The sequence below is a fragment of the Acinonyx jubatus genome, chromosome D2, assembly GCF_027475565.1.
Source record: "Acinonyx jubatus isolate Ajub_Pintada_27869175 chromosome D2, VMU_Ajub_asm_v1.0, whole genome shotgun sequence".
Lineage (NCBI taxonomy): Eukaryota > Metazoa > Chordata > Mammalia > Carnivora > Felidae > Acinonyx > Acinonyx jubatus.
In genome coordinates, this window is record NC_069393.1 from 83,256,959 (window position 1) to 83,284,641 (window position 27,683).

Consider the following 27,683-nt stretch of genomic DNA (forward strand, 5'->3'; position numbering starts at 1 on the left):
ACACACGGGACTGCGGACCGGCTCTTTCGAATGTCAGTGCTGGGGCGGGCACCGGCACAGAACACGGCCGGGGGGTGACCGATGAAAACGGAGGGTGCAGGGACGCCGTGCTGCTCGGGCTTTGGGAGGGCAAAGAGCCAGAGTCGCCCTATAACCCAGTAGTTTCGAGAGGACCTTGCCTACTAAGTACGAGGACGTGTCAGGAAGCCCTCAGACCCAGGGAAAATGACGCCAGTCTGCACACCCTGACGATGCATAGAAAACCCGAGAGAAGTAAGAAATTTCACTTTAATATAAAGGAAGCCCTGTGCCTGACAACTTCGGTTGGGGAATTACATGGAACAGATTGGATACCAGCATTTAGTAAAATCCAGGTTAAGATTATAGAGTATTTTAAATATAAAAATAAGTCTTTTAGTTAAAAAAGAGCACAAGCAGCCCTGGACACACCCACAAAACAACTGGAAAGCCTGACGGAAGAGCCCGGATGAAGCTCCATGAGCCACTGGGCCCTCAAACCTCATAGGGAATCTGACACTGGATCTTTTTTTAACTTTGACATGATGCAAACGATGCATCTGAAAGGAGGCTGTGGCAGGTAACAACGGTCGGAAGGCTCCTCTGAGGGGACGGGGTCCTCCTGGCTCTGGCGTGGTGGACACGGGGGTCACCCGAGCGAGAGGACACGGGCGGCAGCGTGAACAGGTGGGCGCCCACGTCCGTCCAGGACACGACCCTCGCCGGCACGTGGATGGCTGGAACCCAGACCGGAGCCTTCCTGCTTGCACCTTCTAATAGTTCTCCGTGTGGCTAAGATGTCCCTACGATGACACAAAAGTACACCGTGGGAAGTAATTTGCTGCGGTTGTCTGTCCACTGACACAAAGCACTGCGTTTAGAACGACAGGGCGCACACTTGTACGAATGTTTTATCTCTGAGGTGAATCTACATTTACAGAGTATCCAGAACATATGATAAAACATATTTAGAGCACTTCCTACGGTGCCTGTTACATAGAATGTTCTCAAATAAACATTTTTCTTCTTTCCTACATGCTATGAAGGAAAACAAAGAGACTGAAAATATAACTTACATATTCATAAAATAGAATTATTTTTTTATGTTTATTTATTTGAGAGAGAGCAATAGAGTGCGAGCAGGGGAGGGGCAGAGAGAGAGGGAGACAGAGGATTCACAGCAGGCTCCACACTGTCAGCAGCACAGAGCCCGACGCGGGGCTCGAGCTCCTATACTGTGAGATCATGACCTGAGCCGAAGTCAAGAGTTGGACGCTCAACTGACTGAGCCAACCAGGCATCCCGTGAAATAGAATTTTTTCAAACAACGTTGACTAAATACTGAATAGGAACCCAACACAGAGAAGCTGTAGTGGTTCCCGTCAGGGGACGTAACCCCAGTTGGTAACAGTCCAGGGCTTCTGCCCATCCCACCTGAGGCTTCCTCGCCTTTGCCCACAGAGATAACTGGGAAGGACCAGATGGCTAGGGGCAGACAGGTGGCCCGACACTGTGCCACCGTGAAGTGAGAGGTCTTGTCCAGAGTCTAGAAACCTTCGTCCCAGTTGGTCACTGTCCCAGCAGAGAGCAGTGTGGATCCGTGGCCCAATGACAGCAGCTGGCAGGGGAGCCCTGCTCTCCAAGACCACATCACGATGCCAGTGGCTCCCTGGGCTTGTGGAGGCTGGGAAGGGTGGGCTGGGCCGGGCAGTGGAGGGGACAAAGCGGTCTGGTCCACGATGGTGTCCATCTCCTCGAAGGTAGGTATTGCCCTGAGCCACAGGGACCCAACACGAAAGACCTGGGACTGGCCCACGGCGGGGGAAGCAGCGCCCAGGCTTGTGAGCATGTTTCACAAGGATGGATCATGCCGGCAGATTGGAATAAGATGCTCTGGAGATCTCAGACTCTACCCAAGGAGCAGTCAGCAAAGGCTTTACACAGGACAGGTATTTTAGTGGACCAAGAAGGCAGAATGCAATCTTACAAGGTGAGAGGGCTCACTGGCAATGAGAACAGATCAGAATGTTCCAGAATCAGGAGTGCCTGGGTGGCACAGCTGGTTAAGCATCTGACTTCAGCTCAGATCATGATCTCGCAGTCCATGAGTTCAAGCCCTCGTCAGGCTCTGTGCTGACGGCTCAGAGCCTGGAGCCTGCTTCGGATTCTGTGTCTCCCTCTTTCTCTGCCCCTCCCCTGCTCGTGCTCGCGCTCTCTCTCTCTCTCTCAAAACTAAACATTAAAAAAAAAAAATTAAAAATAAAAAAAATAAAAAAGAATGTCCCAGAACCAGGGAAGTCATCTGTGATGACTGAAGCCAGGGTTCACAGCACACACAGGCAGGGACAGGGGATCTATCTGGAATGCCATGCTGTGCCCAGATTATGAAATTTATAGGTGTTGAATTTATTCAACAGGCCTCTGTTTCCCAAAATAGCCTCTGCCTGCATGTGTAACAAGCATCCCTTTATAAAAAGACTTTAAACAAGAGTCTTTACTGTGGTTCTTGGGCTCTTTAATCACCTACTACCCATCAACTCTCCAAAAGGTGGGGAAAGGACATAGCACTTCCCCAACTTCTCTGGCCAGGAAGCTCTTGTCCTGAGCCCCTCAGCAGCAGGAGCCTGGGCGAGGAAGCACTGCCCCAGGCACAGGAAGTGGCAGAGATGGGATCACACAGAGCTTGGGAAGCTCACTCTGAGATGCTCTGGGAGAGGGAGTGCAGTGGACAGGGCCAGGAGGCAAGACTCCAGGCAAGATGGGGCCTCTCTTGAGGGAGGGACATCCCGGGGGGAGGGGACTAGATCAGGCTCTTTAATTCTTCTTCTTCATCATCATCATCATCATCATCATCATCATCATATCATCATTACTGCTGCCAATAGCACCACCACCATGTGGCCCAAATACCAAAATTTTTTTAAAAAAATGTTTTGCTGAGAGGTCTCCCTTCAGCCCCCAGCTGCCCCCTTTCCACTGGATGGGGTTATCTGAAGATGTGTTGGAGGCAGAATGGACAAGACTCAGGACAATGAGACAGACGGAGCCACGTCAATATGAAGGCCGAGTCCAGAATCTTAAATTTTTTTTTAACGTTTATTTATTTTTGAGACAGAGAGAGACAGAGCATGAACGGGGGAGGGGCAGAGAGAGAGGGAGACACAGAATCGGAAGCACGCTCCAGGCTCTGAGCCATCAGCCCAGAGCCCGACGCGGGGCTCGAACTCATGGACTGCGACATCGTGACTTGAGCTGAAGTCGGATGCCCAACCTGACTGAGCCACCCAGGCGCCCAACCGAGTCCAGAATCTTAAACACAGAAACTGCTCCTTTAAGCCTTTCGCCAATGCTCGGAGTTCCTGCCTCGTTCCATTCCCTCTCCTCAATTCGTTCCACTTGGTCAATGTCCCTCTTGGAGCATTGAGCCACAGGTACACCCAAAAAGGAGCCTGTCCTATCACCAATCTAGAAGCAAGGTCCTAGTCCTCTGACTCTGCAACACCCTGTGGCTGACAGGGGAGATCTGGGCACTGAGTCTCCAACATGACAGGCAGGAAGAGGGTGTTGTGCCTTACCTGTGAGTCTCATGCTGACTGACCACACCTTATGGCCTGACTGGGCTTAAAAAGTAATAAGAAACAGGGGGAATATACCACTTTTGATAAAATACAACTCCAATGTATTTCCACCAAAAGAGAGATGTTTTAGAAGAGAGCTTTTATTCATTTCTAATATTGGGAGGGCCTCAGACCCAAAGATGTCCAGACTTGAACACAGCAGAATAACACTGTCAAAACTCAAATCCTCCTGAAGGCAGAGAGGGAGAGGGACCCTCCAGAAAGTTAACAGCTGACTTCTCATCAGAAATACAGAAGTCAGAAGGCAGTGACAGTGTGTATTCAAAGTGCTAAAAGACCGTCAATCAAGAATTCTATATCCAGCCAAACTATCCTCCAGAAATGAATGGGCTATGTAAATATCTCTGGATAAACAGAGAAAGTCTGTTGCAGCTAGACCTACCCTACAAGAAATACTGAAGGGCATCCTTCAGGCTGAATTTAAAGGATATTGGACAGTAAGTCAAATCCAGACTTTAGGAAGCCTAAATCGTTTCTTAAAGCGCTAACTTGCCTTTTAATGCACTTCACCGTCTCCTCAGAGTGGAACAGATTTTACTCTTTAAAAAGTTCTTGTTCTGTCCTTCTAGTCGTCCAAGGGCTTGCTGATTCTCACATCCAGAAGAAATAATACGAGTGTGATTTGTTTCCTAATTATTACTGCTAAGAGTTTCTCTCTCTCTCCCTCCATCCAAGCTCCTTAACAGTGTACCCACCACCTTGGGCCTCATGTTCCAGAGGAACCCCCCCAGCCCATCCTGGCTGTACCTCTCCATGGGGTAAGGAATCCACGGGGCCAACGGGATGTTCCCACCCCTGCTGCTCTGCTTCCAGAGCCTATTTCCTGGGCCTGGGTCTGCCTTTTCTGCAGGTACATTCTGCTGAGGACAGACCACAGCACTATCACACTACAGCACCCTTGTTTGCTGGAGAGGGGTATGGTGAGGTGGGAGGGGATGAGGGTGGACCCTGGACGTGCCCTTCCAGTGTGCCCCGGGCCCTGTGTCGTGCAGGACAGAGCCTGCACTGAGCAGCAGGGAGGGGCACGCCCAGGAGTGAGCTCTCCCTCATCCCACCAGGTCCCAGCACGAACTGCTGAGAAATTCAGGAATGCTGTATTTGAACTTTCCACCTCCTTACGAAATTAAAGTGTCAGTATGAGTCTGAGTCGTTGAGGACAGCGAGGCCAACGTCAAGTCAAAGAAGCCCCAATTCCTGAAATCACGTTCTGCCTCTGCTCCAGCTTTTCCAGAGCTCTCAGGCACTGGAACGCGCCCCGGCCTACCCAGTGAAGACCCTTGCAGGGGGCGGGAGTGGGCAATAGGAACAGAGCTCAGCACTCAGCAGTACTCAGTAGTACTCAGCAGTACTCAGCAACAGCTTCTAATGATCAACTCAGAACAGTAATGAGCAAACGGTTTATAATCCTCCCCACCGATTGTCTGTGACAGGATCAAGTTTGGGAAGCAGTGCACTTAGACCAGGGGGAAAGGACATGTGGGCAGAACTGAAGTCGGGGTGGCATCCCACAACCTCCTCCCCCTTCCGAGGCTGAGTCAGGGGCTCCTGCTGGGGAAAAGAAGATGGAGACTGAACAGGCAGAGGCTGCTCCACCTGCCAGAGCGAGGAGACTCATGGTACTCACGTCCATGGGGAACGGGGCTGAGGGGAACACAGAGGAACATTGCTGAGCTCGAAACAGACTGTATTTTACAAATAGGGAATATGGAGGGGGGCGCCTGGGTGGCTTGGGTGGCTAGGTGTCCGACTTCAGCTCAGGTCATGATCTCACTGTTTCTGAGTTCAAGCCCCTGTCGGGCTCTGTGCTGACAGCTCGGAGCCTGGAGCTGCTTTTGATTCTGTGTCTCCCTCTCTCTCTGCCCCTCCTCTGCTCACACTCTGTCTCTCTCGCTCTCAAAAATAATAAAATAAACATTAAAAAAAATAGGGAATGTGGAGGAAGGTACATTCTAGGAAAAGCCTTGAGTTTAAAGCTAAAAACAAAACTGTACACACAGCTTTCGTGGACTTCAAAAGCAGGCACCAAGGACAGACTCTCCAAAATCGGGCTATCATCATAAAATTGTTTTCTCTCAAGCTCACGGGCATGGGCTCTAGGGAAGGGGCATCTGGCACCTCGAGGTGATGCTGCGATCTCAAGCAGGCTGCCTTGTGAGGAGTCTGAGGACTTTAAAGAATCCACTTACCCGCTGCTGCTGCTGCTGCTGTTGCTGTCTTTTGAAATTTTTGTTTCCATTTCACCTTTTGATCCCTTTCACCCATTTCTCCAACTCCCTACCCTGGGCATCCACCAGCCTGTTCTCAGTATCTATTAGCCGCTTTTGTTTTTAAATAAAAGATCCGACGCGGTAGTGGGACTACACGGTATGTCTCTTTCTGACTTACCCCACTCAGCGTAACACCCCCGAGGTTTATCCTCGTTGTTGCAAATGGCAGAAGTTCATTCTTTTTTATGGCTGGGTAACATTCCATGGAGTGTGTCTATAGTTTCTCTATCCATTCATCTATCCTGTTTGAGTGTTCATCTTCTATCCAACAAGCGCGATGAATATCAGTTTTAGCACTTTATCTGTGACTTCTCTTGGATCTCCTATGTGGGTAATTGTATCATCTGAAATAAAAACTTATCTTTTCCTTTCCAATTGTTACACCATTGCTTCTTTTCTCCCATCTCACGTTGTCCAAAATGGAAGCATTACCCCTCCCTGGGTAGTCAGGGAGCGAGCGACAGCAGCAAACTTGTGTTTCCCTCTTCGTCAACGGAAATGCTTCCACCCAGTGTGACGAACCCTAAACCTTCCCAGGATAAACACTTCTAGTTCTGGTTTGCTGAGTTCTTCCCATCAGTGGGATCTGGAGCCTGCTTTTATTTAGATTTGGATGATCGTTGGTTTCTCTCCTCTGATCAATGCAGGTTTTCTAATGTTAACTCATGCTTCTGTTACTTCAAGTAGGACTTTTTTAACCTAAGAAGCCATCTGCGATGGTAGCTTTTTGCTAACTTTCCCAATTTGTTTCACTGTTACTGGTCTGTTTACATTGTCTCTTCTGCCATCCCCGCTGCGCTGGCCATCCTAGCCTCGTGCTTAGTACAGCCAGCCCACATGTCCACAAAGGACCTGTCCTCTGAGCATGTCAAAGACACTATTCCAAAGTCTCCCGGTGTCTGTTTTCACCAACGAGAGGTCTGTGGCCAAAGCATGACCCCTCCCTGCCTCCTAAGCAGCTCCATGAGAGATGTGCTGACAGGTCATGCGCAAGGCCTACCCACCATGATTTCAGGAACACAAGAAAGGTATAGACACAAACAAACCCACCCTCACGAAGCACCACATGGCTTGGGAGACAGGGCATGACAGACACAACTTGAACACCCTGTACATCCTGAGCCCTCACTCCCTAAGGAGAAACGAACTCGTCATCCTGAACCTGAAGTTTCTCATTCTCAGGAATGTCTTCTTTCAGTTAATACCAATGTTTTACAAGTTTAAAATTGTATCTAAATGGCATCATTCTATACACATCCTTCTGTAGTTTCCTTAAGTTCATCCATTTTTACTGTGATACTTTGTCAAATTCATACACCCAAACTCACCTACCCACTGTCCCACAGGACAGTTGGGTTTCTGGCTGTTTGCTCAGCAAACAATGCAACTACAATTACCTTGTGTGCATTCCTCCCAGGGAAGAATCTTCTGGGTCACAGGGAATGCCCACCACCCTCCCTAGCAGGGATCTGCTCTCCCTTTCACTGTGTCAATGTGCAAGGCCTCGAATGAGGTGGGCAGAGCCTTTCACCCCACACCCCGCCCTCACTTGTCGTCGGCTTCTAATGAGTGACTCGGAACAACTTTCCTGATCAGTCTCCTACCCATCATCTCGACAGGGATCAAGTTTGGGAAACCTTCCCATCTAAGCCAGGGGAAAGGGTAAGGAGGTAGGACCGAAGTCAGGTGAGGAGGACTAGCGGAATGGACGTCCCATTCCCTTCACACTTCTGAGGTTTGCTATTATTGTTGTTATTATCTGCCAATTTGATGCTTAAATTTGATACCCTTAATTACTAGCAAGGCTTAACATCTGTTTATGTTTTACTGGCTAATTGGGTTTCCACTTCTCTCAATTACCAATTCATACACTTTGTCCATTTATCTGCGACTCTCTGTTTGGTATGTCACAAATGTCTTCCCTGCTTTATGGGATCTTCTTCAACAGTGTGGAGGGATTTTGGCATGCGACGTAGCTTATGTTCATAGCCAAATATGCCAATCCTTCCCCAGTGAGTTTGTTAGATTGTACAATTCTGTGCGGACATTTAGGGTCTTTAACCTTCCCCCCACCTCCCAGGATTGATTTCTGTGAGGCAGAGATCTGCTCTTACCTTTCCTCATGTAGATGGCCACGTATGTTAGCACACTTGAGAGACCTTGTCCTTCCCGCCTGACTTGCCGTTGAGTCTCTACACTGTTGTCAGTTGCCGTATATGCAAGTTTAACGCTCTCCCTTTTATCTCACTGGTCTATTTCTCTATCCCTGGGCCAGCACCGTCTTAACCCTTATCACTCTGTAATGGATCTTGACATCTGACAGGTGACCTTTGTCACCTTGTTCTTTTGCTTCAAGACTGTCTGGCTACACAGGTCTTTCCTTTAATTCTGGAAAATTCTCAGCTACTATCTTTCCAAAAGCCATGAATCTTTTCAAGTCGGGTCATTTCATTATTTTTTCCTCCTCTTCTCTAAACTCCTTCCTTCTGGATTTCCTGATGGGGTTTCCATTCTTTCCTCAGACTCTGCATCACACCTTCTATACTTTCTGTCTCTTTATAAGCTCGTGAGGTGCTTTGGATGACCTCTCCAGACAAAGCTAGTTCACGGATTCTGTCTTTAACGACATCTAACTTCAGTGGCCAAGTCACTCACTTTTAGGTTAGTTCTTTCAACCTTCCAATTCTCGTTTCACACTATACTCATCTTTGATTATGGCTCTATTTCCTCTTTAATCATTTTTAAATTTAAAACAATCAGCCTTACGGCAAATTTCAAGTTCTTTTCTATTTCAGAGTCTTGGGGGTTTGTATTCTCGTTATAATTCCTGATGTGTCCCCAACGCCCCCCTCACCCCAGCCATAGATCTACGGGCGTCATTTGTATTGTTCTGACAACTGCTCTGGCATCCTCAGTGCAGACTGTCTGACCTCTGCAGCCTGTGTGCTCTGGATGGTGGAGGTGTGCCCGCAGGACGATTCTGCATTTGCCACCATCCAGGGCCTTAATGGACTTCGAGAGTCTGTATCTATTTCTATGTTCATGCTTTGCTTTTGGTTCTTGTACCACTGAGAAAGAGAACCAGCCTGGGGCCCAGACACCCGTGTATGGCCTGGTGTTTTAATTTCTAGTCCCCTTAAGGGACAAGTAGATCTTCCAGGCTCGGAACTTTAGGCAAGGGTCCAGGTTCTAGCTCCCACACCTCCACTGGCCAAAGTCACATCTATCTGCCTCTGGACATCAGAATTCTGGTCCCCCAGCCTCCCCACCCCCCGGTCCCGCCGGCCTACTCTAGGACCAAACTCAACAAAGGTGGGGACTTAGTAACTGCCACCAGGGATGTGTCTGTATCTATTGTTCTGCTTTTGTTTTCTCTCTCTTCACTTATTACACATTAACTATGCATTTCATGCTTTTATCTGTACCAGAAGGTGGATACATTTGCATCAGCGCACCTAACATGCCCCTAGCAAGTCTAAATTACATCTTTCTTAAAGTGTTTTCAATCCATTCACCATCTCCTCACGGTTTAACTTATTTTATTTGCAAGAAAGAAATGTTTGTTTGGTTTTTCTAGTTATCTGAAGGCTCTGATCTCAATAACATAGTTAAAAAAAACAAAACAATTTTCCTGGTTGCTGTATTCTAGAGAAAACATTTACTGTCAGAAGCTAAATCTGAAGATTTGGTGAGAAGTCTATCCAAACTCATCTGTTCTGGGATTCACACTTGGCTGTGCTGACACAGCCAAACTCTCTTCTCAGCCAGCGTGTTCATCCAGTTTGAATAATTCAGCGCTGTGTCTGAGCCCAGACGCTCTCCTGGCATCTGGGAGTTATGTCCACAAGGACACCTCTCTGTGTCTCACTCACTCACTCACTGCAGCACCTCTCAGCAGGTGAGAGCTGATCTCTGCGGCCATGTGCGGGGTTGGGGGGCTGGTGAGGCTGGCACGCAGGCTGTAAACACAAAGACCAGCCAAGAGGAGCGGGTGGAGGGGCGGGCTGCGGTGACCGCCGGAGCCCGCCTGCCCGCCCACCGTGGTGGACCCCGTTCTCCTCAAGCATGAATGCACGAGGTTCAACAAACTCTGGCATCCTTGGCCAAGCTGGGGAAATGCACAAGCATGATTTGATTCTCACGGGATAATCGATGAAATTTCCCTTGAACCCACCTGATTGTGTTTTCCTCTCTCAGGACATAAGAATGAAGGAATGACCAGAAGCAGCTAGTGCTGAAATGGGGCACAAAGAGCAAACAGCTGCTCATCGATCTTCCTTCGGCTGCCTCAGAACACCACGTTTTCATCCTGGCCTCGTCCCCGCTAGACACCTGGACCGCTAAGCCCAGCCACAGCCATCCTCCTGCTGTGACGCAGGCCAGGAGAAAGGCAGGCTCTCTGCACCCTGGGCCCTGGGTTGGTTCCTGTCTCAGCCCAGTATTTAGAGATGCCACAGATGTAGGAAGCACTTACCAATCAGACAGGTGGGTAAATAACACAAAACAAATATTTTAAAGGTCACGCATTTGGAGATAAAAAGTACAAAGAAAACAAGAATATCCATTCAGAATCAGAGTAACCATACTTGGGCTGCTGCAGCCGGGGGGCTGGACAACAGGCTGGACCACACACCCCATGCCCCGCCCGCCTCTCCTTCTCCGCCCTTTCCCTGCACTGTCAGTCAAGGGACTTCAGTGTCAGCGTGGGAACAGCACAGAGGCTTATTAGGTCTACTTCCCTTAGTACCTGCCCTCATCACTAATGAACAGGCTGTTATCTAAAATCAACTTGTTGGGGTGTGTGTGTTGGGGGGCGGGATCCATAAAACCAAAACATCGTGGTTTGCACATCAGCTTTTATGTGGCAATTCAGCACCAGTTTAGGTAATAAAACCCAGCTCACCCCAGATAACAGAACAAACACCACCAGTGATGAGCAATATTAAAGGGCCTGACTCTTTTGATTTAATGCCCGGGCTCACCACATCGCCCAGGCAGCTCCGGGCTGGGGCAGGCTCTGCCCGTGCTACAAAACGCCACGCTTGCTGAACCACACCCTGAGGCCTGAGGGTGGGCAACAGAGACCCAGAGGCCTATGTTTAAAACTGCAATCTTTTTTTTTTTTTTTTTTTGTCGTCCAAGAGGACTGGTCTACTCTTCAGGCAATTAAGTAGGATACAGTTCGGAAACGAATGCAGGTATTTCACACAGGGAATTTAATATGGCTTCAACCGCTCACGGAAGAGCAGAGAGGCCCCGCAGGGGAGGTCAAGGCAAGCCCACGCCCCCACGCAGACAGCCGCAGGCCCCGGCACGGAACACAAGCGGAAGCAAAATGACCACAGAGCCCAGAAGCCCGTGCCGCCTGGCAGGAGCTGGGGGCAAGCGGGCTAACTCTGCAGGAGCTGGCATCTTAGAGGGAGGGGCTGAGAGGCTGCCTTGGGGGTGAGGTGGGGGGAGAGAGGTGCCCTGGCTTCCACCCCACCCTTCCTCACACTCCAGGGTCCAGGGTCAGAAACCAGAAGCCAAGGAGTCTGGAAGCACAGTCTCCACAACACAGAGCAGAGCAAAGGTGGGGCACAGAGCTGAGAAAAACCGGGCAGGCGACCATCATGCAGACCCAATACAATCTGAAGGTGGCCCTGCCCCTGCAGGGCTCATGCACTGGGGAGCTAGGGTGACGGGGACCAGATGCCACTTGGAAAACTGGTGCCAGGACACAGCACCTCAACGAACAAGGGAGATCTGCTTTTCCTACAATTTCCTGCCTTATGGTGCCCCCACCCCCCACACCACGTACCTTCATTTGACTGCCCTACAGACCTTTCACGGCCCTATTGGGTTTCATGGAACGGATTAGAATTTGCAAAGGATGGCACGGTTTCCATGGTCCACTCGGCCACCGTGGGCCCTGCACCCAGCGGGCTAAGCTGACCCGAGAAAGGAGGCGTCGTGGCCAGGCTGTGGCCCAGTCCTGGAACCGCCCACGAAGGAGAGGTCATCAGCGATGGTGGCCACTGGCACTGCCTCCAGGTTCGCAGCCCTGGACGGGGCTGCAGAGAGGGGGCACCCCGGCCTGGGGAAGGGTGGACTCCCCAAAGGACGGAACGCCACGCCACACCGCAAGGACAGGGGCCACTTTCACTGCAGCCGTCGGTCACCCGAGCAGGACAAAGCAGGGCTAAGAGAAGGTGCCTCCAAGGAACAGCACGCACGACAGCAGAGACCCCGCGGCAAGGCCCAAGTGGCGATCGCTGCAAGGGGAGCCAGAACAGACCGCACAGGGAGGAGACCACGCGCCAGCCTGAGTGACAAGGCGGATGGAGGAGGGCAACCGAGAAGTGCCCGCATACGCGAGAAGCCAAGACCCTGCATTCATGAGAAATGATTCGTGCTAAAAACCAAGAGCTCAGGAGTAGAATGACAGCAGAAACTCAGGCTCCGAGCCGCAGCAGCTGCCTGAGGACTCAGGGCAGGACCGGCCGATCAGCTGAGGTCCCGCCAAGTCAGAACCACACCAGGAAACGAGGCACAAAGGAGGTTGGGGGAGGGAGCGGGGAGCACCAAAGAAGGGGAGTTTCCCTTTAGGGCCCCACAGACTCCCCGGTGCACCCTGTGCTTCTCTGTGACCCAAGGTCACCACCCTGGCTCCACTACGGGAACAGTGGTACAGAAGGGGCACACTTGTGTGCACGGGCACACGTCTGTGGATGGAGTCGTGTGTCTAATGAAGTCTTCTGCAAGTCGGACTTGCTGTCTGTTGGTGATTTCCTGGTAAGCACTGCTCCCTGGGATCTCACATTTCTAAAAATACTATTTGCTTTTTATTTAACACTGAACCTTTTGATGTTCCAGAATACAAAAATAGCGTCTTATTATTTTAAAAGCTTAGGAGAGAAACTAGCCGTATTATTAGAAAAAGAAGATATACGCAGCTATAGTCTGTTCAAATATCAAGAGGTGTGACTTTTCAAATTCACATTTCAATCTTTATTTACATAAGACTTTTAGAAACAGTGGGTGTAAATATTAAATCACCCAAGCCTGGGTAAAGTTTTATTGAGAATGACTACTGATAAAGGGAAACTGATTTTTTAAAGTCGGTTTCTGAAATTTAGATGAAAAGAATATCGAGCACTAACGAAAAAAGGATCTATTTACATATCAATATAGGTTCTCTGCTCACAGATTCATTTCCTATGAAACATAACAGAGGCAAGCCTGGGGAGTTACAAAGGAAGGAAAAATCCTAATCAAATAGATACTGTTGTTCAAACAGAATATTAGCTAAAATGATCCAATCAGCTGTTTGAGCCAAATTTTTTTTCTTTAAGCCATTCATGCCAGAACACAACCTCTTGGAGCAGTAAGAATCCATACTACGTCCCAAGTATTTGCCCAACAGAGGGGGGGATTTGAGAGATACATTCCATGGAAATGGGACGAGGACAAGGAAGGTCACCATCTAGTCACCAGCACTGACACAATTTACTCACAATGGGGCCGTGTCTCTCCAGGTAAACATCACGTATTTGTATCCAGCGCAGGTGCAGCTGTTGTACGAACCAACCTAAAGTACAGTAAGTTCCGACCACTGGATCTCTGACTCCGCCCTTGTTCAAGGACTACACCAGGGAATGAAGCACAACGCGCAGGAATTCTCCTGACGAAAAGACCACAAAAAGTCGAAAAGCAGGGCGCCTGGATGGCTCAGGCGGTTGAGCGTCCAACTTCAGCTCAGGTCACGAACTCACAGTCGTGAGTTCGAGCCCCGCCCCCCCCCACCCCAGTGGGCTCTATGCTGACAGCTCAGAGCCTAGAGCCTGCTTAGGATTCTGTGTCTCCCTCTCTCTCTCTGCCCCTCCCCTGCTCATGCTCTCTTTCTCTCAAAAATAAACATTAAAAAAAAAAATCGAAAAGCACACCTTTACAAAGCAAGTCAAACACTAAGCTTGGTTTCTATTCCTCCAATGACTTCAGGTGACCAGAGGTTCACACGGGCGATAGCCGACACTTAGGTCTTCACTAAAAACAAAACCATTGCTTCTCACTGTAAAATACAGTAGCCTGCAATATATCCACTGAAAATCTTATAATTTATTGACTCAATCTTTTGCTTATCAGAAACAGAGCAATACATTTCTCTAAAAATCTGTAGGGAGAAATCTAAGAAATACTCACATACACACAGATACACACACACACACACACACTCTCTCTCTCTCTCTCTCTCTCTCTCTCTCTCTCTCCTGGTTTCTATGTGTCAATTAAACGTAATTCCATTTTATTGTGATAATTACAATTCTAAATTTAAAATTAAAAAACCCCAAGAATTACAGAGGTTATCAAAAGGCATATTAACTTGTTCTTAGAGTAAGTCCAAAATGAATAACAAAGGTATGATGCTAGTGTCCAACCTTACGATATCCTGCCCGATACAGGAGATGGGGAATGTGACTCTGGCTATGTTAGGCCTCCTTTACTTTGATTTAATGGTGGGAATACTGCATTTCTGCCTCTGAAATCTGTGGTTTCTGTAAAGTTTACGGAAACACGAAAGAAAGCTTAAGCAGGGAAAAGAGAAAACAATGTCCATCCCTATTCGGATAATTAAATGAGGTCAGGGCTTTCCTCCAAGACGTCCTCAAATGATCTCTATTAAATGTATCCAGTGGCCTGTTCCCTTCCCTGAACTCTGTGTTAAGAAAAAATTTTAAGTGTATTTTCATTTCTGTCTCCAAGCTGAAGCTGGAAACAAATCAGTTTGCACCCCAGCAGAATGCCAAGAAATGCTTAAATCAATCTGCACCTTTTTATTTACATCCCTCATTCCTTAGAAATGTAATTGCCGTTTTTATTAACTTTGTTTTATGGATCTAATATTTAAGAACAAGTCTGTCTTTTATGTCACAGCGAGAAGGTTAATGCACTTACAGATTCCCCCGCAATACATCTCGGGCAAGGCTGGGCCGAGTTCCTTCCACCGTTGTGAGGAATCTATTTAACAAATCACAGCCGCAGATGTATCAGAACAGTGATTATTTACACTTTTTATTAAAATATTTAAATGGGTCACAGCTGGATTGGTGGGAATGGAACCTACCCCCACGCGTGGCCACCGCTGGCCGCTGTCAGGGAGCCCCTCGCCACTCCAGGACATGGGGGCGCTCACCTTCACCGGGGGGCAGCCTCGCTCCTGCCCAGCCGCCTCGAGTCTCCTGCACACCCGCTTCTGAAATACACCAAATGTCACTTCAGAGAGCCTCCTAGAGCACACGACGCTAACTGGATTTGCTTTCGGAAAATGTCAGCTGCAAATACAGACCCTGCGGAGCCCGGCAAGTTTACAGGGCGTTCGGGGGGTGACTTTAAACGTCGTCTTTCAGGAACCCATTCCATCAGTTACATTTAACCTCATTACTTGTAGCACTGTTTGGTGTTTACTTAGCTTTATAGATTTAAAGTAGCCATCTGCAACAATTTTGGGCGAAACTCTTATAATAAACTATTGTGACTGGTTTACTGATATTGAAAATATACAAAACCTATCAATTTTGTTCCAGAAACTAGTTACGTGCTTCAACACATTTTGCCTGGTTTCGAGTTACAAACTTTCTTCATACGAGATGAATAATTCACAGGTGAGTAATTCTTTATGGTCTTGCTGACACTGAGGAGCAAATTAATCGTACTTATTTTCAAGTTGCACACATGCTCTGTAACTGATAAGCTTTGGGAAAGTCAGCACTTGGCTTCTGCTTCCCCAGGAACTGAAGAAGGCCAACCGCGAAAGCAATCCTCCGACACTAAAGGAAAAATGCATTCACTCTCAAGATCCCAAGACTGAGCCTTCTGAAGGGCCACCCTGTTTTCAGTGATGCCCAGCTGACAAGCGACAGGACCCCTGCGTGTGGCGGTGAAGCCCGACCTCGGCCCGGGGCCGGCATCCGGCCCCGCTGCTGGACCAGCTCCCACCCGCTCAGCGGACCCGCGCTCACGCTGCGGCCCCCTCAGCCGCCTGGCCTCTGGCAAACCATCACCAAGGTGCGTACCACGTTTGTATCGTCTGTGCTAATACCTGTCTGTACTTTCTAATTTGACTTTATTTTTTTACTCAGTGGATTTACTCAGGATAGAAACCTTCTATCATGGATTTAGAGTGCTAGTTTTACTGACCTTTAACATGCCTTACAGACTAAATGGAAATTGGAGATTAAACTGGAAAATGTTGAACTCCAAGTCCCTTAACCCACTGAGAAGACTTTCTCGGGGTAAGTGCTCGACCTCCAGGTGGCCAAAGACAAGGCTGGCTACGAGCCATGGCTTCCCTACGGCTCCCCTAACCAAACTACGAGTCTACACAAGACCACACTGTGGGACAATGTGAAGACAGAGAACGTGAACGACGGAAAACAGGGTGAGAGACAGAAAAGCCAGCAGGTGCCAGTGCGGGGCGCCTCGTGCTCCCAGCTCACACATGGCACCTGCCGACGTGAGCTCTGGTGAGCAGGGGCACAAGGAAGAAGCATAGGACACAGAACGGCACCAGCAAAGGGGTGAGAAAGTCCAGTACAAACACAAAAGAGCTACAAAGTGCCTGAGCAGAGAGCCTGGGTCAGGGAAGGGGCTGAAGGTGCACACATGTGGCAGAAGGGGACAGACACCATTTACAGGGGCATCGGCAAAACTCCGAGCTTCTGGGGAAGAAAACAGGAAAAAGGCAGGGAGAACCACCCTTTGGCAACTGAGTGTAAAGCTAAAAAGAAAGAGGGAGAGTGTAGGGTCTTATGAGCAAAAAGGAAATACGAGATTCAACCTGCCCATCCTCAACAAAACCAACCAACCAGCCAGCCAACAGCGGCCATGGCACCTGCACTTGGGCCAAATTAACCGCAGAGGCTGCCGTCAGACTAGAAATCTTTTAAAAACACTCAATACCATAAAGAGTTACTCCTGAAAACCACCATGAGTCAAAAGAAAATTGGAATTTACACCCTAAAATCATAAACATATTCAAACATTTGAGGACAGGAAAGACTACCCTGAATCAGAAATATAAAATTAAAAACAGAAAAGGACCAAAACAGGGAGAAAGTGACATGAGCAGATGCATCAGATAATGGAAGGAAAACAAAATTATCTCAGGAATGAGGAGTGGGGGCGCCTGGGTGGCTCAGTAGGTTTAAGCGCCCAACTCCTGATCTCAGCTCAAATCGTGATCTCACGGTTCGTGGGACCGAGCCCCATGTGAGGCTCTGCGCTGAAGCATGGACCCTGCTTGGGATTCTGTCTCTCCCTCTCTCTCTGCCCCACCCCTGCTCTCTTTCTCTTTCTCTCACTCTCAAAACAAATATCAAAAAATTAAAAACAAAGAAAGAAATGAGGAATAAACTACAGAGCATCCAAGGAGAATAACTCCAAATGAAAAGTAACAAAGGCACCGAGGAAAGACAGGACACGAGGAGGACAGACGTGGCAGGGAGAGAACACGAAGCAGTGGCACCCGTGAGTCGGGCTTCCCAAAAGAGGAAAACAAAACAGAACCGCAAAGCCAGGATTTAACATGTAAGAACATTTCCAGCATAGAAAAAGGCCTGAATCTTCAAACGAAAGTTCTCACAGGGTACCTGGGAAAAATGACCCAGGATAATCAACTCTGAGACGTGTCCTCATGAAGCTATGGGGTCTCAAAGGTAAGGACAAAGTCCTCGAGGCCCACGGGCCCAGATTAATGAAGACGCAAAGGAAGTTGACTGGCACGGGCCTTACCAGGGACTTGGACGACAGTACCCCCAATTGGCCCTTCTGAAGGTCAGCTTTATCTGATCTAGTGATGACTGGGGGCTCCAGCAAAGGATTTATGAGGCACATTCAAAAATACGTAAGTGCGTATTTTAGACCAAAATAAAGGTGTAGTTAAGCTGAAAGGCAGATGTGCAAAAATTACATAGTGACAAAGCAGAAATAATTCAACTGAAAAATGTGAGGTGAAGGAAGAGGTAAAGGGCAAACACTCTGATTAATGGACAGGTCAGTGCTGTGTAAGCAACAGGTGTATTAAAGAATACGAGAAAGAAACAGGAAAGTGAGATGATAAAGAGTTTAATTACACAGGCTACTAAGGACGTAAAAATAGGTTCAAATACCCCCCTATTAAAAGAAAACAGTTTTTAACTGGGCTCACAGAACAAGCCCCACCTGCATGCTGCGTACAAGACACACACCTAAAATAAAGTCATTCAGAAAAGCCAAAAATTAAAAGGATGGACAAAGGTAAATAAAACAAAAAGAAAGAAGGAGACCGAGTAGGATTCAAGTCCCAAAGCATTAAACACAAGAGGATGCACTTAATGTTCAACGCCACAGTCTGCAACAAAGACACAATGCTCATGAAATCTGTGCACCAAATAATACAACCACCACTTCTATGAAGCAGACACAACAGGATATGCAAGGAGATGCAGGTAGGAACGTACTCATAGTGGGAGATTCAGTACACCATCTCCGTACAAGACAGAGCAAGTGCACAAGAGTAAGTAAGGAGACAGATCTCATCAACACCATCAACCAAGGCAGATCTTGTGCATACGCAGGAACCGCACACCCTGATAACCAAGAATGTACATCTTCTCAAAAAACTATAGCACGTTCACCACAAGTGATGGTGTATTTAGGTCACAAAGAAAACATCAACAATTTCCATAATGTAGAAACACTGCAGACAACACCTTCTGATCACAATGCAATGTAAGTATACATCATTAACAACAACAACAAAACAGAAAGGCACTTCCACTTGGATATTTAAAAATCCTATTATTGACTCTTAGGTGAAACTAAAAGAATAGAATTTTGAAAAAGTAATTACACAGAAAACACTACGTATCTGAGCCTAGGGAATGCATTTAAAGCAATAGTCCGAGAAAAATTCATTATATGAATATTTTTATCAATAAAAGTGAAAAAACAAAATTAATAAACCAACAAATCTCAGCTCATAAAAACTATAAAAATAACAACAGAGTAACCCAAAAGAAAATGCATGGAGAGAAACAATGGAGGGAAAAACTGATTAATGAGGTGGAGTTTTCCATTAAAACACTAGAGCTAAACAATAACTCTTGAGTCTTGTGTGTGTGTGTGTGTGTGGCGGGGGGGTGGTAAGTGACAAAACACACAATCCACCAGCTAAGTTGCTCAAGAAAAAAGGGGAGAAAGCACAAATACAGAGAATAAGAAATGACACAGGGAAAGTGACGAGGAAACAAGAAATTTTAAAAATCCCAAGAGACGGCTTTGCAGACAGACGGCTTTGCAGACAGACGTCTGTGCAAACAGACGTGAAAACGTAGCTGAGAAGGACAAGTTCCTAAGGACACTCGGATGACCAAGGCTGGCCCCACTGCAGCCGGAACGCGGGACAGATGACCGCAGGGAAGAAAAAGAGCCACTTCCTGGGCAGGCAGGCACCCCACAAGAAGCAGCGGACAGACAGCTTCAGGGGTTCAAGCAGACCTTCATCGCCGGACGGTTCCAACGCTCCATGTAAACTGCCCAGAGCACTGACAAGGTCGGAAAAAAAGCTCCCAAGTTCTTTAATGAAGCAAGTGTCACACTGACATACCAGGTAAAGAGCAATAAAGACAATCACAGGCCAGTACCCCTCAGGAATATCAATGCAGAAATATTAAATAAAACATTAACAAACAGAATCTAACACCAGACCACACACCGTGACCAAGTAGGATTTTTTTCCAGAAATGAAAGTTGGGTTCAATATTAAGAAATCCAGTAGCATTCACTGTACTAATAAACCTAAGGAAAAAACATATGGCTATCTATACAGATGCTAAAAAAAACCCTTTGCCAAAATTTAAAACCCATCTATAAAAATCACAGAAAATAGAAATTGAGTTTTATATATATATATATATATATATATATATATATATATATGTTTTTTAATCACTTATTTGTGTGTGTGTGAGAGAGAGAGAGAGAGAGAGAGAGAGAGAGAGAATCTAAAGCAGGCTCCAGGCTCCGAGCTGTCAGCACAGAGCCCAACGCGGGGCTCGAACTCACAAACCGTGAGATCATGACCTGAGAGTTATATTCTTAACAGGATAAATATACATACACTATTCCTAATGCCAGTATCTTACTTAATGGGAAAAGGCTGGTGGCATTTCCACAAAAACGGAGGCAAGGATGCCCGATCTCCATTTGTGCTCACCAGTGCCCTACCCTAGAGGTATTATGTTACCCTGTACAGTTACAAAAGACACATCAAGCAGAGGCATAAGAATGGGTAAGGAAGTAAAACGATCTCTATTTGCAGACGATAGCATAATGTATATCTGGAACCCCCCAGAGAATCAATGATAAAACTAACCCAAGCAATAAAACCATCCCTTGAATATTAGGATACAAAGTTAACCTACAAAAACTGCCTTCAAATATAATAAACTATTAGAGAAAAGTCCATTCTAAGTAATTACAACAAAGAGGGTCAAACGTTTTAAAGTTTAATAAGAATTGTACAGAGCCTATACGAGGAAAACTCAAAACATTCTTGAAAGACACAAAAGTAGATATGAACAAATGAAAAGGCACCTTCTATTCTAGGTTAGGATGACTTAACATTTGAAAGATGACAGTTAATTGATAAATGCAATGTAATGCCAGTAAAAACACCAACAGATTATTGTATGGACTTACAAAGTTGATACCAAAGGTCACATGGAAAAACAAACATGCATGAATAGGCAGGAAAACCCTGAGGAACATACCAGACTCTATGGATTGGACTTAAAGCGGTAATCAGAGAAACATTCATTACATTAATATTTCTATCAATAAAAATGAAAAAATAAAATTAAGCCACTGGATAGTAAACCGTACCATGAAGACTCTATAATTAAACTGGGTTGTACTGGTGATAGACAAATAGGCAAATGGGACTGAATAAAAAGTCCAGAAATAAGGGGCCCCTGGGTGGCTCAGTCGGTTAAGCTCCACCTTCGGCTCAGGTCACGATCTCGCGGCTCATGGGTTCAAGCCCTGCGCTGGACTCTGTGCTGACAGCTCAGATCCTGGAGCCTGCTTCGGATTCTGTGTCTCCCTCTCGCTCTGCCCCTCCCCCACGGATACCACTTGGCATCTGTCAGACCGGCAGAACTTCCAAGTGTGACCCAGACTCTGCTGGAAGGTTGTGGGAAACAGGCACCTATCTCCTGCGCTGCAAATTCTGCGGGAAACTTGGTGATACGGAAGGAGAGCTACAAACAGACTTTCTAACCCAGAAATTACACCTGTAGGAATCTACCCACCAGGCACAGCTACAACAATGTGAAAAAAAGGCTGCGCACGGTTACTCACCATAGCACTGGCTGAACCGCAAGCTACTGGAAACCGCTAACTAAGCACAGAGCTAACTAAGCAGGACAGCTGCTGCGGGAGCAGGGCGTGCCCAAGCAGGGCAGCTCTTAGGCCACCTTAAAAACCAGGGCAAGACCTCTGTGCCCTGGCTTGCAGCGATTTCCTGGATATACTGTGAAGTGACAAAGTGCAAAAGAAGATCTGCAATATGCTACCCTTGGGGTGCCTGGTGGCTCAGTCAGTTAAGCGTCCAACCTTGGCTCAGGTCATGATCTTGCAGTCTGTGGGTTCAAGCCTCACATCGGGCTCTGCGCTGAGAGCTCAGAGCCTGGGGCCTGTTTTGGATTCTGTGTCTCCCTCTCGCTCTGCCCCTCCCCTGCTCATGCTCTGTCTCTCAAAAATAAGTCAACGTGGAGGGAGGGGAGGGTGGGTGATGGGTATTGAGGAGGGCACCTTTTGGGATGAGCACTGGGTGTTGTATGGAAACCAATTTGACAATAAATTTCATATATTGAAAAAAAATAAGTCAATGTTAAAAAAAATTACAAATCCATACATCCATCCGTACATACAGAAGCAATCTACCCTTCATGTAAGAAAGAAGAGGTATAAGAAAACACACCTGTCTGCTCGTCCGTACAAAAGAAATACAGGGAGGCTGTACCAGAAACTAAGGAGACTGGATGCCCACAGGGAGTGGATGGGAAAAGGTAAAAAGGAGGGATGGCAGGTGTAAGTGGGAGCAGACACTTCTCCACGCATGTTCTCGGAAGCTCTAGTCTTAGAACCACAGGGACACTTCACTTACCCCAAAATACCAAATTTAAAACAACTAGGGGGGCGCCTGGGTGGCTCAGTCGGTTAAGCGTCTGACTTAGGCTCAGGTCGTGATCTCGCGGTTTGCGAGTTCGAGCCCCGCGTTGGGCTCTGTGCTGACAGCTCGGAGCCTGGAGCCTGCTTTGGATTCTGTGTCTCCCTCTCTCTCTGCCCCTCCCCTGCTCATACTCTCTCTCTGTCTCTCAAAATAAATAAATGTTAAAAAAAATTAAAAAAAAATCAACCAGGACGTCAGAGAGAGAAGACCCAAATGAAACACAAATAATAACAAATGAAACTATTTTACAAACAAATAACGTAGCCACTACAGAACTATCCTCAGTAACTCTGGCAGATACTATTTAGGCTAGAAACTCTTAAGTCTAAGGGAAAAAAAAAAAACCGTAAGGAAACCATCAGCAAAACTAAAAGGCAACTGACAGATGGGAGAAGATATTTGCAAACGACATATCAGATACAGGGTTAGTATATAAAATCTAGAAAGAACTTATCAAACTCAACACCCAAAAAATAAATAATGCAGTGAAGAAATGGGCAAAAGACATGAATAGACACTTCTCCAAGGAAGACAGCCAGATGGCCAACCGACACATGAAAACATGCTCAACATCACTCATCATCAGGGAAACACAAATCAAAACCACAGTGAGATACCACCTCACACCTGTCAGAATGGCTAACGTTAACAACTCAGGCAACAACAGATGTTGGCGAGGACGCGGAAAAAGAGGACCTCTTTTTGCATTGTTGGTGGCAATGCAAGCTGGTGCAGCCACTCTGGAAAACAGTATGGAGGTTTCTCAAAAAACTAAAAATAGAACTACCCTACGACCCAGCAACTGCACTACTAGGTATTTATCCAAGGGATACAGGTGTGCTGTTTCAAAGGGACACATGCACCCCAATGTTTATAGCAGCACCATCCACAATAGCCAAAGTACGGAAAGAGCCCAGATGTCCATCGATGGATGAATGGATAAAGAAGACGCGGCATATATATACAGCAGGGTATTACTCGGCGATCAAAAGGAATGAAATCTTGCCATTTGCAACTATGTGGATGGAACTAGATACTGTGCTAAGCAAAATTAGAGAAAAACAAATATATGACTTCACTCATATGAGGGCTTTAAGATAAAAAACAGGTGAACATAAGGGAAGGGAAGCAAAAATAATATAAAAACAGGGAGGGGGACAAAGCATAAGAGACTTATAAATATGGAGAACAAACAGAGGGTTACTGGAGGGAGTGTGGGAGGGGGAATGGGCTAAATGGGTAAGGGGCACTAAGGAATCCACTCCTGAAATCATTGTGCTATATGCGAATTAATTTGGATGTAAATTTAAAAATATATAATTAAGTATTATGTTGAAGAAAAAAAAACCCGTATGCAAATACTGACTGCAGTTAGCAAATCCGCTTCTTACATGGTTAGCAATTTTGAAACTATTTTATTGGCATCCTAGGGTTGAATAAATAAGTAAACATATTGTAAATAATGAGAGCAAGGTTTCTCTGTTGCAGAAATAAGTTACATTTAAAGAAAGGGAAGGGCTCCTGGGTGGCTCAGTTGGTTGAGCATCTGACTCCTGGTTTTGGCTCAGGTCATGATCTCACCGCCTGTGAGATCGAGCCCCGTGTAAGGCTGGTGGTGCAGAGCCTGCTTGGGATTCCCTCTCTCTGTCCCTTCACTACAGGTTCTCGTTCTCAAAATAATAAACAAACATTAAAAAAACAAAAACAAATAAAGAAAGGGAGAGGCTACGAAAGCACCTGGTGGTGCTGGATTAGACCCGGATGTGCTGTTTTTACATCCAGACAGAGACACAGAAGCACATACAGATGTGTGTAATGCACATACTACGAAGTGTAAACGATACAAATACCTACACACTAGTGCACACACACGCGCGCGCACGCACACACACGCACACACACCAATGCCTACATGTTCTAGTTGCGTCTGCTGCCGACGGTGGCATCCTAGGAGCGGCGAGACCGCACCGAACAGGTGGGTGCTGCTTTCTAACTACCATTCTCCAGGAATGGTAGGAATTATTAAAGGAATCGAGACTCCAATGGGGAGGGACTGGGTCAGGCATACAACAGGGAAAGCATAAAAAGAGCCTGAGGCATTCTGTGCCCCCCAAAATAAGGAAGTTTTTAAAAAAGGATGAGGACACATCAGAAAGACAAAAACACGCCATCTTGAAGGAGTTCCCAACGGCCACAGTTGGAACAACTGGATTGAAATCCAGAGAAAAAAGTAAATTCCTGTGAGTCTGACTGCGACATAAACAACTGAACAAAGAACTCAGGGAGAAGAGATAGTGTTCCCATTTCCAGATGACTCCTACTTAACTATGTGAAAGGAACAAGGAAAACACAAAGTCACCACGAAGTCAACGCCACAGTGAAAGTTACTTCCAGCGAGATTGACCAATAGATGCTAAAATCTATGGGTAGAAGTTGAAGGAGAACCAGGATACTGGCACCGTCTCCAGGCCCCTCCTCCGAGGATCTTATTAATCACAAAGAGAAAGACAGTGGCTTTACAGTGGATGAAATCACCTTCACCGAGTGACAAGATCAACATCAGCAGTAATGACTGACATCGTGAAGCCCTGACACGACGCACTGGGGTGTGATGTCACCCCTGCGGTCTTTGTGCCCAAAGTGCATGGCCTTCATCTACTCATAGAAGCCATGGGACAACCCAAACTGAGTGATACTCTACAAAATAACTGACCCCTCCTCATTAAAAGTGTCAAGGTCATGAGCGACTGAGGAAGTGCCACAGACTGGAAGAGACCACAGAAGCACAACAACTCGGTGCAGTGTGGACACTGGATTCAATCAGGGTCAGAGAAGCCTGTTAGTGTGAGAACTGGGGAGGCGGGAGTAAGGTCTAGTCTAGTTAACACGCTGAACTGGTGCTAACTTCACGCTCAGCTCACAGTACTATGATCACATAAGCTGTTTAGCCGAAGGCTATACCTGAATTCTCTATACGATGTTTTTTGCAACCTTCCTGTAAATCTGTAACTATTTTGAAGGTTTTAAAAATGAAAACAAACCCAACCATCTCTTATACCCCTGGTGGTATGTGCACCACACTTCTAGAAACACTGAGTTAAGCCAAACTGCTTTCCCATAATCTCAACCCACTGATTCTAATTTTTCCCTCTTGAGCAACATAAAATAAATATTCCCTCATGCATGAGATGCACATCCTTCCAGATGCTTGCAAATCCTGCTCAGGTACTTTTGAGGCTTCCTCTCTCCCGCCCACTATTCCTGCTGCCTTTCACTAGCCCACACCTGAGATGTTTTCCGGACTTTTCCTATCCCAGACACCTTGCTCCAGAGTTTCTAAACCATCAGCACCCCTCTTAAACCATAACGAACACTTGCAAAGCCAAGTGGCCCCCACGGTGGATAGCAGAACGGCCACCTTCTAGGACTTGGCCAGTGTGTCTGATGCCTAGCTGAACAGGCAGCGGCCACATGGCCTGGCAGGTCCAAGGGAGGCGGGCATCCTCCACTGTCCCTGAGTCTTCTCCACATGAAACAGCCCGATGCTGAGTGTTCCCCTTCGCGGCGAAGGGCTCCCCTCGGCGCCTTCGTTAAGTTTAATTTGACATCCGTGTTGCTTCCTAGTCTAGCAGAGGACATCCAATCCTCCTCCCGAAGGATCCTGCAGTAATCCTACTTATTATCTTCATAACGTTTGCAAAAACGGGGCCTTCTGTGCCTCTGTCCAAGTCAGACGAAAGTACCACAAAAGATCAAGGACTAGATCTCTGGTTATTCTTCAGGACATGCTCGATCTTTGCACCCATAAAAAGAAGTATGATGGTAAAACTGGTTTACTGCCAACTTCCCACAATCTGGGTTAAAGGGAAAAAGTGGAAAGGGTAAATGCGCCCCGTGTCATTTTGTATACAGGCTTCAACTCGCCCCCATCGGTAACAGTATCATTTCCCTGCTCCTTTCTGAATAACATCACACTTGCCAAAGGGGAAAGCCAAGGGGCACGGACAGGGGACTACGAGTAAGAACCCACACTTTCTGGATGAAATCTAAAACACCGGGGAAGCACATTCGAAACCATTTCTGTGTGGGGTCAAATAACATTTGGCACATTAAGGTCAGCAGACTTGTGATCATGCGTGGTGACAAGCTGACATTCTTTAAGTGGCTCAGATGGTTGGGGAATTGGGCCCCCACACCCGGTGGCAGGCAAAAGGGGGACTCATGCTGGTACCTAGGTGGTCGGTAAGAGCTGGGCTCCCCTCGGGGACGTGCAGGTTACCTGCTTGGGAGCCCCCGGCCAGCTGAGTGGATTAAATTATTCATGTGTTCTGCTATTTACTGTGGATTATTGAGAGCTGACTGCATATGCTATTGACCTGTACACTTACTTGACAAATTGTCCAGCTATTATGGATGGGCCTGGACCAAAGGAAAATGAAGGCTGCAGAGGCATTTAACTCCGGGATGCTTGTGCTACACGGCTCCCTTTTACTCCCTCGTAGAGAGGATATGTCAGCCTTCATAAAGGCAGATGAAGATTTACCACCCAGCTAAGACACTTGCACTGTATAAACAAAACTAAAATCCCGAGTGTACACAAAGACCCCGTTACTAAACAGTAACTGAGTATCAGTCGAACGGCAGCCTCACCAGAGAAGAGTTCACACAGGAACACGGCTGGCTAAGAGGAGACACTTAGAAGACGCAGGAATTAAAATACAAAACGTGTCTCGGGTTACCCAATGACGGAACAAAGAAACCTGGCCGGTCTGGCAAAGACAAGCTGCGGTCCGCAGACTGCATGATCCCACCTGTGCTGTCACCGACCTGTCCCTTTATTGGGAGTGGTGGCGCCCAGCCTGCCGAGGGGGGCGCAGGGCAGGGACGCCGTTCCAGGCTCTGCGGAAGCCGGGCTGGGGATGTTCCCACGACGCCCCCGCGGACACGCTGGTGAGCCGGTGAACGGGGAATCCCGGCACACGGGGCACGGCCACCCGCCGAACCCGGACACGCGGCCAGCGCTGGACCCCGGCTCCTCCGCTCCACACACCACAGGGATGCAGAGAAGCAAAAAGATGCCGACTTCCTGGGCCGTCTGAACAGAAACGCACCATGTCTTCTCCTCAATCAGCACAGCAAGAAAACGGCACAGTCTTCAAACATTAAACACCATGAATTGAGCATAGTTAATAAATACACCAATATGCGAATCGAGCATATAAAGTGTATGCTTTGTGTATGTAAAGTGGACTACCAGTGCAGATCGTTGCAACTCAGGATGCGATTGATGGTTAAGTCTCTACACACACGCCCACACCCCTCATCTTTCATTCGGAAGGTACTGTGGGGACTCTTAGTGACGAACGGCCTTTTTCCTGAAGATCGTTTGTATTTGAAAAGTGTCATGCCAGCTGACGGAGACCTAGTTACCAGAAGCAGTCTGCTGAGCAAGGCTGTTCAGCTCAGTAAGGAAAGTTGACTCCTGCTGGAGGAGCGGAGGTGGATGGC

The 27,683-nt window shown here is 47.2% G+C and overlaps 1 protein-coding gene across 2 annotated transcripts in view; it reads right to left on the reverse strand.

Annotated features, from left to right (window-relative positions):
* Nucleotides 1-270: 270 nt before the first annotated feature.
* The window catches only part of CD2H10orf143 (chromosome D2 C10orf143 homolog), a 45,707-nt gene continuing 18,294 nt past the window's right edge, over nt 271-27,683 (reverse strand). The window contains exons 2-4 of one of the 2 annotated variants that reach the window (XM_027063417.2): nt 15,027-15,155; nt 14,858-14,920; nt 271-821 (exon numbers count right to left, since the gene is read on the reverse strand). In XM_027063417.2, coding sequence (XP_026919218.1) covers nt 792-821; nt 14,858-14,920; nt 15,027-15,155 — 222 coding nt within the window. In that variant the 3' untranslated portion in view covers nt 271-791. Of the gene's footprint in view, nt 822-13,419; nt 13,587-14,857; nt 14,921-15,026; nt 15,156-27,683 lie in introns of those variants that run through there. The other variant, XM_053207989.1, reaches the window with a different exon arrangement.